Consider the following 17403-nt stretch of genomic DNA (forward strand, 5'->3'; position numbering starts at 1 on the left):
CCATCTAAACCATCGTCAGCCCTGCTGCCTGACAGAGATGATGGGGTTTATGGAGTAATTAGTGAGCTTTATAAACCACGGCTTGATAGGAGCCACCTGGATGAACCGTGTCTCCTGTTCTCTGCTTCTGGTCTCAGTATCACTTTCTTTGTGTCTGCCTTCTATTTCTTTATTTTGCTGTTTGTGTCTCTCTACCTTTCTTTCCTTCAGAAATTCACTGCCATAGTAACTGTTTCTAGGGATGTTATGTGGGCTTTAGGGGTTAACGTCACAAATACTTTTTTTTCTGAGCCGTGAACCTTGTTCCTTGTTTTCTTCCATTCTGATTAAGAGTTACTGATGATGTTTCTTGTCATTATATTCATTTACTGTCATTCTGATTGAAGACGGTCTGTTCTGGTTGGTCAATGTCTTGAGAAAACTGCTTGAGCTCACAAACAATGAGCACAATGTAATTTCCACCACATCTCAAGTGCAATAAGTGCAATTTATACTGTGGTGGAAAGAACATTTGAAACATTTTTGGAATAAAATCATAAGACTCCTCTGTCTTCTCAATCTTTCTGCATAATTAGACAAAATTATAGCTTCATTAAGGCAGAGTATACTTTATTTTGTATGTTCCTTGGGTTCCCAAACACTGTAAAAAATAATTTATGTAAAACATTCTCCAATAATCTTTGTTTTATTTACAAGAAAACACTTTCAGTTTTTCTGCTTCAAAGTTTCACATTTAATTCAATGTGTTGCTATTTCTTTGTAATTATTTGTGAAATTGACCATTTCTGAGTGAAAACTGTTTCAAAGCCAATTTTCTTCTATTGTAGTTCAGTGCACAAGACTTTCAAAGTCTCTTTATTTACCATGAGTGTAGATGGATGTGTTGGAGGTGCACACTACCTAGTGGACCAAGTGTGCAGACAATGATCTGGCTACACACACTACCACACTTGACTGTAAATCCTGACAAGAATACGGTGTTTAATAGTAATGCAGACTGTCCGTAAGCCATCATGAGAAATTTTGGCTTTATAAATGACACACAATTTAAAACAGTGCCTGAAGTGAGGCCTGAAGTTTTCCCACAAATAGAAGATTTTTTGAAGAATGTTGGGGATCAAACAACACTAGACCCCACTGACTTCCACTGTATAGATTAAGAGAAAAAAAAGAAATATAACATCTATATAAAAATATTACATCTTTCTTTTTGTTTTACAGAAAAAAAAGGTTTGAAACAGCATGAGTGAAAGTAAGTGATTTTAATTTTTAAATTTTTTGGTGAAGTGCCTCTAAATTTTCATTTTTGGTGAGGTTGAACAATATTTGGAGTCTGATGTGACAGAGGAAGAAAAAGATTCTTGGTTAGTGGGTCTTTCAAGATCAATTGCCATGGGCCGGCATGGTGACTCTGATTTGTATATTTGACCCTGTATATTTATCAAAAGCAGACTAATTGTGTCTAACATACTTTTAACACAGGGTTCAACACAGATCCCCCATGTTAAGTCCAACCCGAAATAGCACTTTGTCCCTCTAGAACATCTGAGGAAGTGAGAAAAAGGAAGAGAGGTGGGAGGCGGAGGGGGAAGACAAACCAAGCCAAAAAACGATTTTAGTCTGTGCTCTGGAAGAGCAAATCTTATTAAATCTTCTTCGAGGAGTGGTCTAAGAAAAAGAGGAAGCTGACGGGAAAGAGAATTGTTTTGAGCCTGGAACAGCAACTGATTGACCGTCCGCTGCGGGCCAAGCCTTTATTTGTGTTCCGAGGCAGAGACCGCAAGTGAGCGCTCCAGTGAGTCACACCCCAGTGAATGAACTCCAGCATGCACAAACACGCATGCACGCACAAACACGCATGCACACACAAACACGGCGGATGGTCTGCCGTCACCAAGCACTAAATCGAGGGGAGCCCACATTTATAAGAGCAGGGCCGCTCCACCCAGTTCAACTTATTGAGAAACGGGAATAAGAGATGGATAAAAGAAAATGAGCATGCCAGCATTCTGCCACTGAACCACACTAAGTGAAAACAAATGAGAGACAAGGCTCTTAGCGGAAATGATTGTCATATGAACGTAAACATCACATTTCCTTAATATTCTTCTGATACTTTCATTCGCATCCTATTTTTTAAAATAAGCCACATCTGACTTTAAGTTGCTCCAGATCAAAAGTGCATTGTTGAATCTGCACTATAAACATGCATTTTAACTCCCCTCAGTCTACAGCAAACATGTAATATGGCAAATTAAGTCCCCCTTCTAAATAAAAGAGGCAATTACCAATTGATAGTCACCACACTGTTCGTGCACAGGTACTTGCATTGCTTATTTATATCTGAACCCTTAAGACCTCTCACAGGATAAGGCTTGCCACTATGGCAACCCTCAGCAACCACAAAACGGTTGTCACGGGCAACCCATCTGGGCGATCGGGCACTAATAGCAATGGTGGAGGGAGTGATCCGTTGCCAAAGCCACTCTTAGGTTTGGCTGCACATCTCTCTCTCAAGAGCAGCACGATCAGCATGGGCATATCCTAATAGACTGAACGCACCTCTCTCCTCCCACTGTTCTCGTCCTCAAGGAGTGTGTGCAATAAACATGCATATTCCCAAATGACAGCCCTCGGCGAGGATAAGGAAAAGGGGTAGGAGAGATGGTAGAAAGTCCTCAACATACAGTATTAGCAAACATTTTATTGATTGTAGGATTCATATTTTACACAAATATGGTAAAATGTGGTCATTATCATCGGTTTTGGTCACTTCCAAACAACAACCAGTCCCTAGATTTGCCAATGTTTACAAGGTTCATGGCACTGACTCTATTCTATAGTAGAAAGTAAACTTGATTTCTTTAAGTACAACTGCATTCTCTGCCGGTTCTCACAGTTACTGTAAGATTTCAGGTTTACCCCAAAATGTTACACAAGTTGACCAAACATTGTCAATTTTGTTGCTATGTTTCAAAACCTAGTGTGCTGAACTAAATCATTTCACAGTTTAGTGGGGAAAATTTCACCATTTGCAAAATAACAGCATTATACAAAAGAAGGCTTGCGTGGGCTTTCACACTGATAAATACATCGGAATGAATCTAATCAGATTTCAGATTCTGAAAGTTGTGTTTACAGTATATGAACCCTAAACTTTCAATCTGAGTTGCATATTTATATATTGTATGCATTCCGAGCATGTATTCAGAACTGAAGAAAGCCAGCGCAATAATGTCACCTGAGCTACTGTGAGTATAATGTTGTTTTTGCCTTGGTGACATCTAAAAACAAAGCTGTCATATAAGTGCTTTTCGTGCAAATATTTAGTAAATATTCAGTACCCTCCACTGACCAGTTTCTAAGACATAGATGAACATCTGCACATTCTGTATAATAAGTAATATATAATGTGTATAATATAGGTAAACATACTCATCCCACATCTTATTTAAAAAATTTGTATGAATCAAGTGTTTACATGGTTAATTATTTTTACACTGTTGATCAGACTATTTCAGGTCTACACCACCCCTTTCAATCCACTCAATTTAATTCAGATTGCGTTAAATCAGATCAATTGATTATCTACATTTATATGCAACAAGACAGCATTTGAGGCACAACAAAACTCTGGATGAATAAAAATATGAAAATAAAGTTATTTCTATAGACTTTTACTATAATAATTTCTGTTAATAACATTTGATAAAATAGTTATCAGGAGTTGGCCACTCAGAACGGTTACAAACAAACATTGCAAAAATTTGCATGAAGACATTGCATTTAAATTATATACTACATGAAACTACATAAACTGCTTAAAGTGCCACTATTATAAAATTTTTAAGGTTCCTAATATTGTTTTGTGAGTCTCCTACAATAGGTTTACATGCATGCAAGGTCAAAAACACTTTAGTTTCCTCAATTCATGCATTTATTATCACCTCATTTTCCAATGATTCTCAAACGATTAGTTAGAAGCAGTTCTAAGATCCAGTCTCTCTAATTCCCTCCTTTCTGTGAGTCTACTCAGCTCTGATTGGTCAGATGGCCCAGTCTGTTGTGATTGGTCTACCGCATACAGCGTATGTCGGAAACAATATGCCTATTGTCATAGTTCTGTATTCTGAACGCTCAATAGAAAATATAAACATCTATTATTTATGATACAGGTTGTGATTCAGTGAAGCCAGCTGGTCCAAATTAACTGTGTACTGAGCCATCTTTCAAGAGCAAGCATTTTGTGAATCCCGCATTGAACTCCCAGAGATTAGAGAAGCAGTCGCCAGTAAAATGACAGGAACACAAAAAAGTTTGGGGTTGTACTGCTGTGGTACAGTGGAAAAAAATTAACCACTGATTCTTTGCAGCCATATCTTTCGGAAGTGAAAATAGAACTAATTTACTTTGACAGCTTAGGACACAGCGTCTTCTCGACGTGAAGTCAACCACACAAAGCTACAGTGTTTGAAGGCGGGGTCAAATTGTTTGTGGCCGGCTAACGTAGAACATAGGCGGGCATTACAGTGTTTCCCACAGACTTACACTCACATTTACAACTCTGCATGTTTGCTGCATAAAAACATAAGTCGATTTTCACATTGGTCTGAACGAAAACAGCAGACAGGCTGATTGAAAATGCAAATTCATTCTCTGCCAACAGGAGGTGCTTTTGGAGCAGCAAAAACAGAGGTTTCCCCGATAACGTCTGTAATCAAAGCCGCGCTGCACTCACAAATGCTACTTTATTATAGGAAAGATGAAGTGAAAAGCTTTTCTGAAGACAGTCGGTTCCCTTCACATTTATAATTCATATAAAAAGGCTGTTCAGAGTCGATTCTTTCTTTTGGGAGACAATAACTTTATTTATCATGCACTTTCGGCTTTACTAATATGTTTTATAAAGGTTTATTTTGCAAAAACTCCAATTCCAGCCACAGCGCCGCTCTGCTCATGTGGGCAGTGTGAACACTGTAACCTGGCAATATGGATGCCAAAATAAATGCACAAAACCGACCTAAGAGTGCTGTAGCCATTATGTTCAAGCTCCTGGAAAACATTTTTCGGCTAGCACAGGAAGTGGATTTAAAAGCACTTTGTGCAGTCTTTCAACAGAAACATGATCAGACTTCCTCCATCCTTACAACACTTTTCTATGTGGCTCACTCATGTCACTTCCTCATCATCTATCACCCTCTCACAGAACGATGGAGAAGACGAAGAGGGAAAGAGAGCAAAAGAGAGAGAGAAGAGGAGGAGAGTGGTACAATGGTCGTCTCTGTGCCTGTACGGCTGCCAGGACTCGAGGAGTGAGGAGTGGAGAGTCTGACCAAACGGAGCAGTGTGAAAAGGCAAAAGCGAGAGAGAGAGAGAGAGAGAGAGAGAAAACATGTGAGACAGCGGGCAGGATGAATAAGGCCTCCTCAGCCCATCTCCACCAGGCTCAGCTGTACAAGGACGGGCCTGTGCATCAGAAGGGCGAGAAAACCAACACCACACACCTCGAACGCTCTGCATCAGAGCCCTTATTGTACATGCCACTTTTCCCAGGATACTCTACACCCCCTGACGCGGGACTAATGGATATTCCTGCCATCTTTTCCTCTCTTAACTCACTCTCTGGAGACTACCTCTACCTGAACCACACTTTACAAATATTACAGAGGACCATTAGAGGGGAAAAAAAACCCTGCACCAGGCACAACGGGTGTATAGATGTGTGCATAAATTAGTACGAATGTGACAGACAGTGTTGTGGAGTAACTAACTAAAAGTAGAGACACTACCATCCTAAGTTTTTCAGTTGCGTGACAGTAGCTCAGTTGTTTAAAGTGAATTCAGGTATCACAACATCACAAATGCACAGTATTAAAATGGATATTCATTGAAATTTGCCATAGATTACATTTAACAGTGGTGATATGAGTGTTAACTAAAAATTTACTTTAAGCATTAGATGGTGGCAAAGGTACTCTATATTTAAAAATAGCTGAAATAGAGCATAAAAAATATTTAATATTCCCCAATACAGAGACATTTGCAATCTCTAACAGTCCCTTTTTATAAGACTGAGATGACACTATTTCTAATACAATTTTTTATATTTTCATTAACTCAAATGGTACGATATATTGTGATCCCTAAACTTAGTGATTTCAGTTCCTTAATGGTTCACCTAGCATTCTTTTAATGCTTTTAGTGCATTAAGTTCCATCCACTTCTAGAGAAAACATTGAAAATTTTAAAATAATTTAAAGTAAAATTGTAAAAATACAAATAAATAAAAAATAAAAACCACAGTAGAAAAAGACGATGACTGTTTTGTCTAACTATCCTCTCAAATAGAGCTGTTTATCTCTTTTTGATTCATTAAAATAAATGTTTTATTGCATTTAATGTAAATTAGTTTGATAGTCATTTTAATGTACTTAAATACAGTAGCTTAGGTGACAATTCTGAAATTTACTCACCCTCAAGTTGTTCAAACCTGTATGTTTCCTTCTTCTGCTGAACATAAAAGACATTTTGAAGAATATTGTTAACCAAACAGTTTCTGGGGCCCAGTGACTTGCATAGTATTTTTTTTTCCATTCTATGGATGTCAAAGAGGACCACCAACTGTTTGGTTACCAACATTCTTCAAAATATTTTCTGTGTAAAAAAAAAAAAAAAACACCTAAGCTACTGTATTTAAGTACATTAAAGTAACTGCAAAAAACACATTTTCAAACTATGGTTTCAGTGTCAGATGTACTGGTTTACTTTCATTCTATACAACTGATGACTTCTGGGAACATGCAAGTACTTGTAAGTACAGAGAAAGAAAACTCAGTTTTGAGAACATATTGTGCTTTCCATTAACCTCTACAGCCAAACCACACAAAAAGAATCAACCATTTCAGCAATCATGCCACACAATTCCAAAATAATGTCACCTTCGACAACCTTTCCCGTGTGTGTATGTATGTGTGTGTAGGTTAACAAGACATCATGCCAAGACGCTCTATGTTAAGTGCTGGAGACAACTAAGAGTAAAAGAATGCAAGTGTTCTCTGAAGAAGAAGAGAGGAAGGAGCAGGACTGAAGGGATTCCAGTTTGAGGATGAAAAACGAAGAGAGAGCTTGAACGGATCTTAAAATTCCAGCAGAAATATTTGAGGGAAAGATCCTAACCCTCTCTAGCACCAAAGTGGCTTCTGGGATCTAACAAAAACCACAATTACACCAGAGTCCCCCATAACAGACCCTCATGACAGACGAACATAAAAGACTCTGAAGCCACTGAAGTAAAGAGCAAGCCGACTGTTTATGTGCATGTTTGTGTGTCCAGCATTTCTGACCACAGATGTGGCAGCAAATCAACCCTACTGCTACACCTCATTGGCTGCTTCCTTGTTCCTGCCTTTAAGCATCATTTAATCCAGAACTTTCCTTTATATATCTAATCCATTGTTTGGCATGGCTAACTCTAGGCATGTCAAACATTTATCCCTCCACTAAAACTGTATGCTGTACTGAAACAATCTAAAAAACAGATCCTGCTGAACCCCGTAACATACATGTTATGAAAGAGCCTGCGAAAGAATAAAGAATGAGAAATGTGTTTAGATTGCACGGAGAGAGATTGAGAACAGAAGGTGATGACTCTAATTTGGACTGGATTGGTGTCGGCAGTAAATTAACAGGGTTAACTGGATGGTGGGCTTAGATTTATTGGGAGGCCAAAAGCTGGATGTCTGTGGGTCAAAATAATGGCTAAGATATTTCATACTTTGAAAGTGGCATGCAAGTAGGGTGTCTTGAACATGATGGTTAAGGCTCAGTCTACACCACACTCTCCTTGTATGCACGTGCATTGGTGGGATGTCTGCGAGAGAATGTATGATTAGGGCTGCACAATTGGGCCAACAAAAATCATATTGCAATTATTTTGTCATTTAATGTGGTCTAAACTTTAATGAGACAAACATCTCATATTCAGGAAAAATAGAAAAAAAAGACAATTACACAGTTCTTCCTTTTATATTTAGTGTTGCAGAACTAAAGTCTGGACCAGACTGGACTCACAAGTCCTAGTCCAAGACAATAGTTTCTAGTCTAGTCACAGAAAATATGGTCTTGGACTCAGACTTGAGAGGGTCTTCTTTCCAGGTCTTGTCCGGACTTGAGTCCACACTGTTATTATTATGCTGTTACAGAGTTATTATGAAATACGTATGAAAGGCATATTACAATTTTAGTTATATTGTGATTCATTTAAAGTGTTGTGTGTAAAAACATCTTAAGAAAAGCAGATGCACGTACATTCTATAGCACAAATATTGCAAACATCTGACAGCGCCTAGCGTCCGGATGAAAACTCCCATCGATTAGATGTCTTGGAAATATCCATGCTATCAGGGCTTTAAAAGTCCAAACAAGATAATCTTTCCTTCTGAGCTAAAGGAGGACAAGGAAATTATCGAATTATCATTTTTGGATGAACCATTCATCTCATTCTTTCTCCCCGCCTAGTCTTGCATGGACATTTTCACAGCATAATACATCTATATTGAGATTTTTTTGTTGACAAAGGCCAATGCTCAGTGTCACTGTCATGATGCTGACTTCTCCCAGACATCCCATGAGCTTCGGTCAGAAGTATTCAAATGCTGATCTTTAAAAGGACCAAGCGTTTCTGACAGGGGAATTGGGATGTTATTGAGTTTAATAAGCTGTGTCATGAATGTGTTTTTTTAACAACCACAGCACTGATAAAATGACTGGAATGTCTTCAGCCATCAAAGGTCCGGCCTGTTTTTTCCTGCTCTGACATCTGCCTTGTAGAAACTTCTGTGGGACTGAGCCCGTTACTAAATAGCTGACATATCTTGCAATAACTTTCCCACAACTTCATTTGCTCAATTTTAGTTTTTGGGACAGGCTCTGGAGCGCTTTCCCTTCAGATTATTGCCCATTCTCCAGTTTTTTATCTCCCCAGATGCTACAGAATCTGTAGAGTCAATGATGAAGATCTTGTAATAAACCCGAGGTTAAAAGAAGCTACAAGAAAGGTCAACCGTACTGTTTCAATAATGTTCTAAATTAACCATTTCCAGGTTGTGCTCCCATGAACATCAGCATGGAGAGGTGACCTTTTCAAAGTTTATGTACTCACCGCCCGCTACGAAAATATTGGAAATGCTAACCCTTTTATTGTGAACGGTATAATATCGGATGGAAATCATAATCTCATTTCCTGAGAATGCGATCCTGGAGCTCATTGTGAAGCGGCATCAGAGTTCATTTGTGCCACTGAGAACCTGCTTTTCCCATGAAGTCATATATAGGCTGAGACTAAAGGGATTTATGAGCCACATTTCAGGAGTAGAGCAAAGCAATCCTCTTCCGTGAGCATGTACTACGAACATGAACACATATGAAGGCTTCTCCAATGCATTAGGCAGAACTAACATCAATGTTCTGCTGCAGATCCCATCAACATTGAGACTTACCAGCCCTCATCCCTCCAACTTCACTTGCTCGTTTTTGACAACCTGTAATATGTTCAGTACTGATTCACATGGAGTATAAAAATTGAACACAAACTAAAAAATAAACTTTAAGCAGTCATATACATTTACAATTTATCTTCCTAGAAAACACACCAAAAATACTGACATCTCAATCATCTTGTTTGTATGGGCATATGCATATTTTTTTCCAAAAAAATAGTTTTCAGAATGAGAACATCCCATCATACTTAATTATAAATGCTACTGGCTTATAAAACATACTCTAATAGTACAAGACATCTGATCCAAAAAAAACAAAAACAAAGATAAGGCTAAGATGATGCACTTCCTTAACCCTTGTCCTGTGTTAAATATCCTTTACCTAATTTGGTTTTCCCAGGCAAAAATGAGTGGCATTTTAAAATCTTCTTGTAAATCTCTCCTTATGCTACATTATCCCCAAATCTTGGATTCAATCCTTTTGACATCTTGTTTTCTTTCAGTTAGCACAGGTTTCGCATTTTGTTTTTGAACTGATTAATGGTAGTACCTCAAGTTTTTGAGTGGGAAAAAAAGCATAAGCTCAGATCAATGAGGCCTACAATCTATCAAGTTCCAAAAAGAAATGCATACCTGTGCTAATTTAAATAAATAATTTTTTTAGATTATTTTGGATCACAAGTGCAACAAGATGGGGAAAAAATCCCCCAAAAGTACCAAAATTATTGATTATTTGAGAAGTTGTTAAACCCTGTGTGAGCAAAGTCTGTAGGTTTAAGTCCAATGTGATAATATTAACTAGCATTTTCTAGGGGGGAAAAAAAATCCTCTCAGGGTCAAAATGACCAAAACACATTATGAGGGTTAATCAAGCAATCAACAAAAAGTTCTGATATTTGTTGCTTGTTCAGTCACGGCTGGTTCAGACAAATATGGTTATATCTAGTCACATTGCATTTGGTTAGGACATGGTTTTATTGTCTTTTTCACGACTAATTGAAACCGGTACAAGTAGAACCCTCTGGTTTTCACAACAAAATACATCCAGCAATCAGCGCTCCAGATCTCTTGTGTAAAGGCTACTTGCTATTTAAAACAAGAACGAGCTCTTCAGAATGTGCCGCCCTGACTTCTGTTTCAATAGGTCATACATCAACACAAAAGAACCCCTGTCAAACCATTCCATGGAGGATTTATTGGTTCATTTGTTCTTCAGGTTTATATTGTATATAAGAGTGACTATACCTGAGACAGGGGTCGGGACAGTCTGTGACTCTGTATGTTCTTCTCCTCTGAGGGCCAAGAATGAAGCTTGAGGCTGAAAAATAAAGAAATATTTAGCTTTAATAAGCTTTACATTTTTTTAAGTGCAGACCATGGGACATTTCTGAACTGGTGTTGAATTCAAACATGTTTTGAAGCAAACTACAACTGACATGAAATGGGTTGCAGTTACATGAACTTGAGCCATACAGTTTGAGGGTTTTTTTATAGATTCAGATGGCAAGTAGAAATGGACCAAGAAACTCAACAGAAGCAAACATAAGAATGTGAAACTATACAGATCTGTCAAGATGAAAATATGTAAATCATGAGCCACAGGCAGTTACCTCTACAATAACTATTGTATAATATACATTAAAAAGTCCGGTGAGTTAAGATTTTATTTTTAAGAATAATAACACTTATTCAGCAAGGACACATTAAATTGATCAAAAGTGACAGTTAATACAATAATAATGTTACAAGAGACAAAGACCTCTATTTCAAATAAATACTGCTCTTTTGACCTTTCTATCCATCAGAGAACTCTGGAAAAAATACATTACAGTTTTCACAAAAATATGAAGCAGCACAACATTATATTATAATGGTTTCTGAAGGATCACGTGACACTGAAGACTGGAGTAATGATGATAAATTTATTTTTGCATCACAAATTACTTTTTTATATTTAAATAGAAAATAACATTTCATAATATTACTGTTTTTACTGTAATTGTTTTTACTGACCAAATAAATGAAACGTCTGTGAGCACAAGGGACTTCTCTCAAAAACATTTTCAAAAAATTTAATCTTACAAACCCCAAATGTTAACAGTAGTGTACAGTATCAGGTTTTTCCAATAATGTATGAGGAGCCTAACATGCATCCTGTACAATAACTTTCAGCTCTAATCAAAGTTCCCTTAGTCAGTTGCATTTAAAACTGCACTGCATGCAACTTCATCTATTTTGTTGGAACTTACACCTTAAAAACCTTCACCTAAAAATTTAAATTGCAGAATAGCCAAGCTGCAGTTTTCCATACAATGAAAGTGAAGAATGACCAATGTTGTCAAGCAAAGTTTCCAAAGAATTATTAGTCAATAATGACTTGCATAAGACTTGGCATTCACATACAAGTCATATGGACTTTTATGGTGTTTCTGGAGCTTAAACATTGTGCTCACCATCCACTTTCATGGTATGTATATTATAGAAGCTTGTACATTCTGCTAAATATCTCTTTGTTTTTAAAAAGAAAAATAAATGTTTGCTGATAGGCTTAACATCAAATTATCTCAGTCATCCAACACACATAATCTACTCTAAATGAATGGAGAATATTTTCTTAAACACTTCTGTTACAGAAATTCTTTCTCTGTTTGTACAGCTGAACATTTAAGGTAATAAAGTCAATAAAGGTTCAGTATGAGGCATCAGTCATGAAGACATCAGCTGTGTGCTGGAACACAATTTCCCAGAATCTTCATGGAACATAAATTCTAATACAGTGCTATTCTTTACATTATCAATAACACTAACAGACCACAGAGAGATAACAGGCTGCTTATTTAAAGCATTAGTGTGTCAAGGTGCAAAACCAAACATCTATCTAATGAAATGTTTGCTCAAAGCATTGCCAGCAGGCAATCCCATTGTACAAACATCATCCATGTCCTTGCATCAATCTGACAGCAGCAAACCTCAACAGAGCAGTAAAGTTGTGCAGTCGTACCTCTTACTAGTGGGTGTGATTCTGCCCCCTTTGTGGTCGGGGCTAGATGGCAGCTCCGGTGAATATGGGCCAGGTGACAGAGAGGCTGGGCTGGAGATGGTGTACTCTCTGTAGTTCTGGTTCTCATCTCGACTCACCTGCACAGCCTCCTGCACAATAAAAATTGTAATAAAAATTTAACAATAAAATACAATAATAAAAAAAAAAACACACAACAAAATCTCGCATAAGATGTTACATTTTTCAAATTTAAGATGTGGTAACAACTTCTTAAACTCTCCTTCTTCACAAGTTCTCACACAGTTGTACAGAAGGACTACGAGACCTGTGGGGCTCACAACCCTTCCAATCATAGTATCTGTTACAACAGAGACCCGCCAGCAGTCCCTTTAGCATTTAAAAGGCAGGAACTCTGTCTGATTTATAACACTCCCAAGTTCCTTTCACATGTCATGGATAAAGACATGCATAATTATTGTTGTAAAGAAAACGAAAAAATGGGATATACAGACTCAAATGTCTTATTTGAGCTCAACCTGACAAACTATAAATCTCTGATAAGCAGATAGATGTTCATCTTCTCTTAATGGATACCAGGCGTGCTCTACTGCAAATCTGAGAAAAGAATTGAACACTAAGCCTCGGGCCAGCAGTTCAGTGGGGCAGCACACTCACCACAGACTTGCAACAGCGACAGACTGCGGTTTTGTTGCTTCTTGCAGCAATATTTTGTAAATAAGCATATGCTGCTAGTACTTTATTGTAATATCTGCAAGACTTTTTAATGTTTTTGAAAAAAGTCTCTCATGCTCACCAAGGCTGCATTTATTTGATCAAAAATATAGTAAAACAGTAATATTGTGAGATATTAAATCGAAAATTACTGCTTTCTATTTTCATGTATGTTGAAATGTAATTTATTCCTGTGATGCAAAGCTGAATTTTCAGCATCATTACTCCAGCATTCAGTGTGACATGATCCTTCATGTGTTGATTTGCTGCTCAAGAAACATCTCTTATTATAAATGATCAAATCATTACTATTATTTATACTGTAAATATATTTATACTTATATTTTGACACCAAACTTTTGAAATCTAGAGTAAAATATTGTATAATGCAACATATAATATACAGTAAGACAAGGACGTAAGCAAACATTCAGAATTAAGGGAAACAAACGTATAGGTAAATAACTAACAAATTGATATGAAATCTGTGCCTGAAAAACAATTATATTTAGATAAATTAAAAATATTTTATTTTTAATACAATTCTTTCAGCTACTGATCATAAGCACAGTCTCTTTGCATTTATCTGCAGTTAAAGGGATAGTTCATCCAAAAAAGACAAACGTTAACCTGTGTGTCAATTCAAACCTGTACAACATACTTTTTTTCTGCAGAGAATGTTGGGGAGAAACCAAAGAGTTTTGGTCTCCATTGACTTCCATTGTATGGACAAAAAAAATTTACTTTTTTTATTTCCCCACAGAAGTAGTTAAGTCATGCTGCAATGACATGAGGGTGAGTCAATGACAATTTTCATTTTTGGGGTGAACTTTCCCTATAATATTTGCTTTTTTTTCTTTGCTTTTTTTTACTGACCTGGAAGCGGCCAACCAGTTGCTCTGTGATTCCATTGGTCTGACCAGGAGTGGGAGGAGCAGGTCTGTGGGAAAAGAGACAAACATTAGTTCAAGGCATTTTATTTTAGTATGCATATTAGCAAACTAAAACACATTGTTAAAAGCTTCCTCAAAACTTCACCGTTTATTTGGGTCACTTTCTTTGAGTATGGCTTTATAAGTTAGTTTCTGGATAAATTTGGCATAAACCAGGAGACACAAGCAGGTTTTAGACATCAGATACAGTATGTTGATTTGATAAGGTAGCTGGATAAACTTAAAACTTCCTTCAAAAGAAAATAATTCCTCAAATTATTGTGAAACTCAGGAGTAAATCTAACAGACTGATACAAGCAGAAAGATCCGGACTGGAATCCCCTCAATACTGCCATTTATTTCCTCCGCTGGAACTGCAGACAGCAATGCATTTAACAAAATGCAGAAGGCTGACCGAGTGTTAATGTAAATTGATTAAATCTGACAGAGAAAAGACAACACAGTCTTGTTTAAATACATCAGTAGAACCTCTGACCAGGAAGCACCACATGTCTGAAAACATTTATTTATCTTAAAATGAATCCCTGGCATATGTTTGGTACGGAAAGCTCTTTATAGTTTCATGAGGAAGGAATGCCACACAAGGGCCTGATTCAGAGTCGGTACTATACGTCTTCACGATACCTCAGTCAAACTCGCTTTTCTTATTCCTCAGGAAGCCAAGATCTCTTCGGGAAACTACTATTATTTTATTTCTTGGATATTCTGTTATATAAACACCCACTGTGCTCGTAGTCTCTCATTTGTATAGGAAAAGAAAAAGCTCACCAATTAAGGAAATGCATTCACTCTGGCCACAAATGCAATCTGGTTTAATTGTTGAACTATTTCCGCTTCAAACTAAATTCACTGTAGATGTTTGAAACACACACTTCATTAAGAGCACTTTAAACAGTCAGCGAGTTGATGGAGGCCTGAGGATTGGATGGTCTTTCCAAATAAGCTCGTTTTCACTGCTGTTAATGAGATGTTTTACTGCTAGGCTTAAGCAGAGCATCCTCCTATCACTGCCAGTAAAAGCAAGCCATGAACAGCCCAAGCGAACACATTCATTTTACTCACCCTCTACCTTTTGCTGCTTCTGCTAGCAAATGTTTTCTCTCTCTTACTTTGTTTCACTCCATTTCATAATGTCATACTCCCTATGATTTATTCTTCACATTTCCTTCTGTCAAGCTTATCTATGTTATCCTTTAACTTCTGGCTCCTTATTTTTCCCATTGGATGGGCTGAGACAGACAATTAAAACGAGAACAGGTTGCGTGTTCATGGAGCTCTAGCAGAATGGGCATAAATTAGCAAATTAGCAGTTGCTCAATGGCTTTGAAACACTTGATGCTTTTTGCAGAAGTACTGACATGATTTAGGGTCTAGAATCCACCCAGTTTTGTTTGGGATGGCATTATGTATTACAACTTGTGTTGGGGGAAAACATTTTAATTTTCATCACTAAAGTGTTTCAAAGCTGAGTGTTATTTTTGGTGATGATTGTTTTCAAACAGGTTTTCTGAAAATTGCATCACGGACATAATGTGTTAAAAATAGCATAGCAGACTTTCTGCTTGTTGATGCACATCTACACCACAGACACAGAGTGATTCTAGCCCTAACGTTCAGTCAAACAATACTGTTGAGTTGTTAGATAAGATCAAACCAGAAAATAAAAATCCTGTTCCAAACTGCTTTCACTCTGGTCGATACTCAATACCTCAATAACCTCACTCAAAAAACTTGAGGAAATGCTGTTTGAAAAGCGAGACACTTTTAAACTGATGTCATTTTCCTGTTTGCCTCATTTATTCCTCAATAGGGTCATCTGCAAAGACTGAGTGTGCACACATGAGCCTCAGCTGAAGGTTTAGCATGATACTGCAGAGGAGGACTACAGGAGCTTGTCTTCTAATACTCTTTTGAGAAGATCTTCACTTTTGAAGGCAAATTAATACACTCCCAGCAAAATTCCCTGCAACTTCTTCTGTATTACAACATGATTTCCAGAGTGACTTCTCATCTTGTGACCGTACACTTTAATTCTTCAGAAGATGTTGCATTAGAGCGTCTTAATGCACCACATGTACTGCAGCATTCCAGTCATATTTTCAACTCACTGGAGATTAAAATCATTACTATATGAGAACATCACAGAAAAATATAGAGATAAAATGATAAAAGGAGAGGGACAGAAATATAAAACCACATGAGACACACATCAAAGGCTCTTCAAGAGCTGGAAAGTTCTCACAGGAGCCATTAAAACTCGACTCTGTAACACAAAGCCAAGAGTTATTGGTGAAAATTAAGAGACTATTTTAAAGACTTCATGATCATTGTTGCTGATCAGTGATACTAACTACAGTTTTCAAACAGTGTAGAGTAGCTTTTGCAATAAAAAAGGTTTTCCAGCAATTAGTGTTGTAGCATAACCAAACACTACATGGCTGTTTATATATAATATTGATTTGCACATGCAATTTTACTGCCGAGAAAACTGATAAATCAAACACACTTCACAGTCTTTCTCTCATATGTAGAACTGGAAAATCTGACTCATTCTAGCGAATTGGTTCAAAAATTCAAAACAACTCCCATTCAAGTATGACATTTAACTTTTTTTTTAACAGAATATTTAGTTTATCACTATGTCTTTGACTCGGTTATATTTTTAATCTGGGGATTATTTGTTTTAATTGTATTTAGTGTAGTGTAAATTTATTAGTTCAAGTATAAGTGCCTACATGAAAATAATATTTTGTATTATGCACTGTCGAGTATGTGTTTTTCTAACTGTGCACACTCTGAACGCTCATGCACTTTGACTATTTTTATTTATTTATCTATTTAAAAAAATGTGGTTCGTCAAACAGGACCGGACTTTGTTATTATTTATACTTGAGTTGAGATAAAACAACAGACGGTCGTGTTGACAAGCGCTTGTATTAGGAGGTTAAGAGATACACACATTTTATCATTCCAAACTTCTGTAGAGAAATAGCACAGACACTGACTGAACAAGGATGAAACCTTTCTATTTTAAAGCGCATGTAGCTAGTGTGCTAGCAAATGGAGTACACTTTGAAAGGCTGTGTGCATACACTAGCATTAAAAACTAAGTATACTTTGGGCTTTACACTCTTCTTGGAAGATTCTGCTTTAGATGTTGAAATTCACCTCAGTGGTATTAGGGATGCAGCGATTAACCGGTTTCGCGATTAACCGCGCT

The 17403-nt window shown here is 37.1% G+C and overlaps 1 protein-coding gene across 1 annotated transcript in view; it reads right to left on the minus strand.

The window, feature by feature from the left end:
• The window catches only part of LOC107548241 (PDZ and LIM domain protein 2-like), an 80785-nt gene that overhangs the window by 20674 nt on the left and 42708 nt on the right, over positions 1-17403 (minus strand). Inside the window, exons 4-6 of the mRNA XM_016228874.1 lie at positions 14107-14170; positions 12499-12647; positions 10743-10815 (exon numbers count right to left, since the gene is read on the minus strand). Of these exons, the coding sequence (XP_016084360.1) occupies positions 10743-10815; positions 12499-12647; positions 14107-14170 (286 nt within the window). The remainder of the gene's footprint in view (positions 1-10742; positions 10816-12498; positions 12648-14106; positions 14171-17403) is intronic.

Source organism: Sinocyclocheilus grahami, unplaced genomic scaffold (genome assembly GCF_001515645.1).
Source record: "Sinocyclocheilus grahami isolate Dianchi unplaced genomic scaffold, SAMN03320097.WGS_v1.1 scaffold345.1, whole genome shotgun sequence".
Taxonomy (NCBI): domain Eukaryota; kingdom Metazoa; phylum Chordata; class Actinopteri; order Cypriniformes; family Cyprinidae; genus Sinocyclocheilus; species Sinocyclocheilus grahami.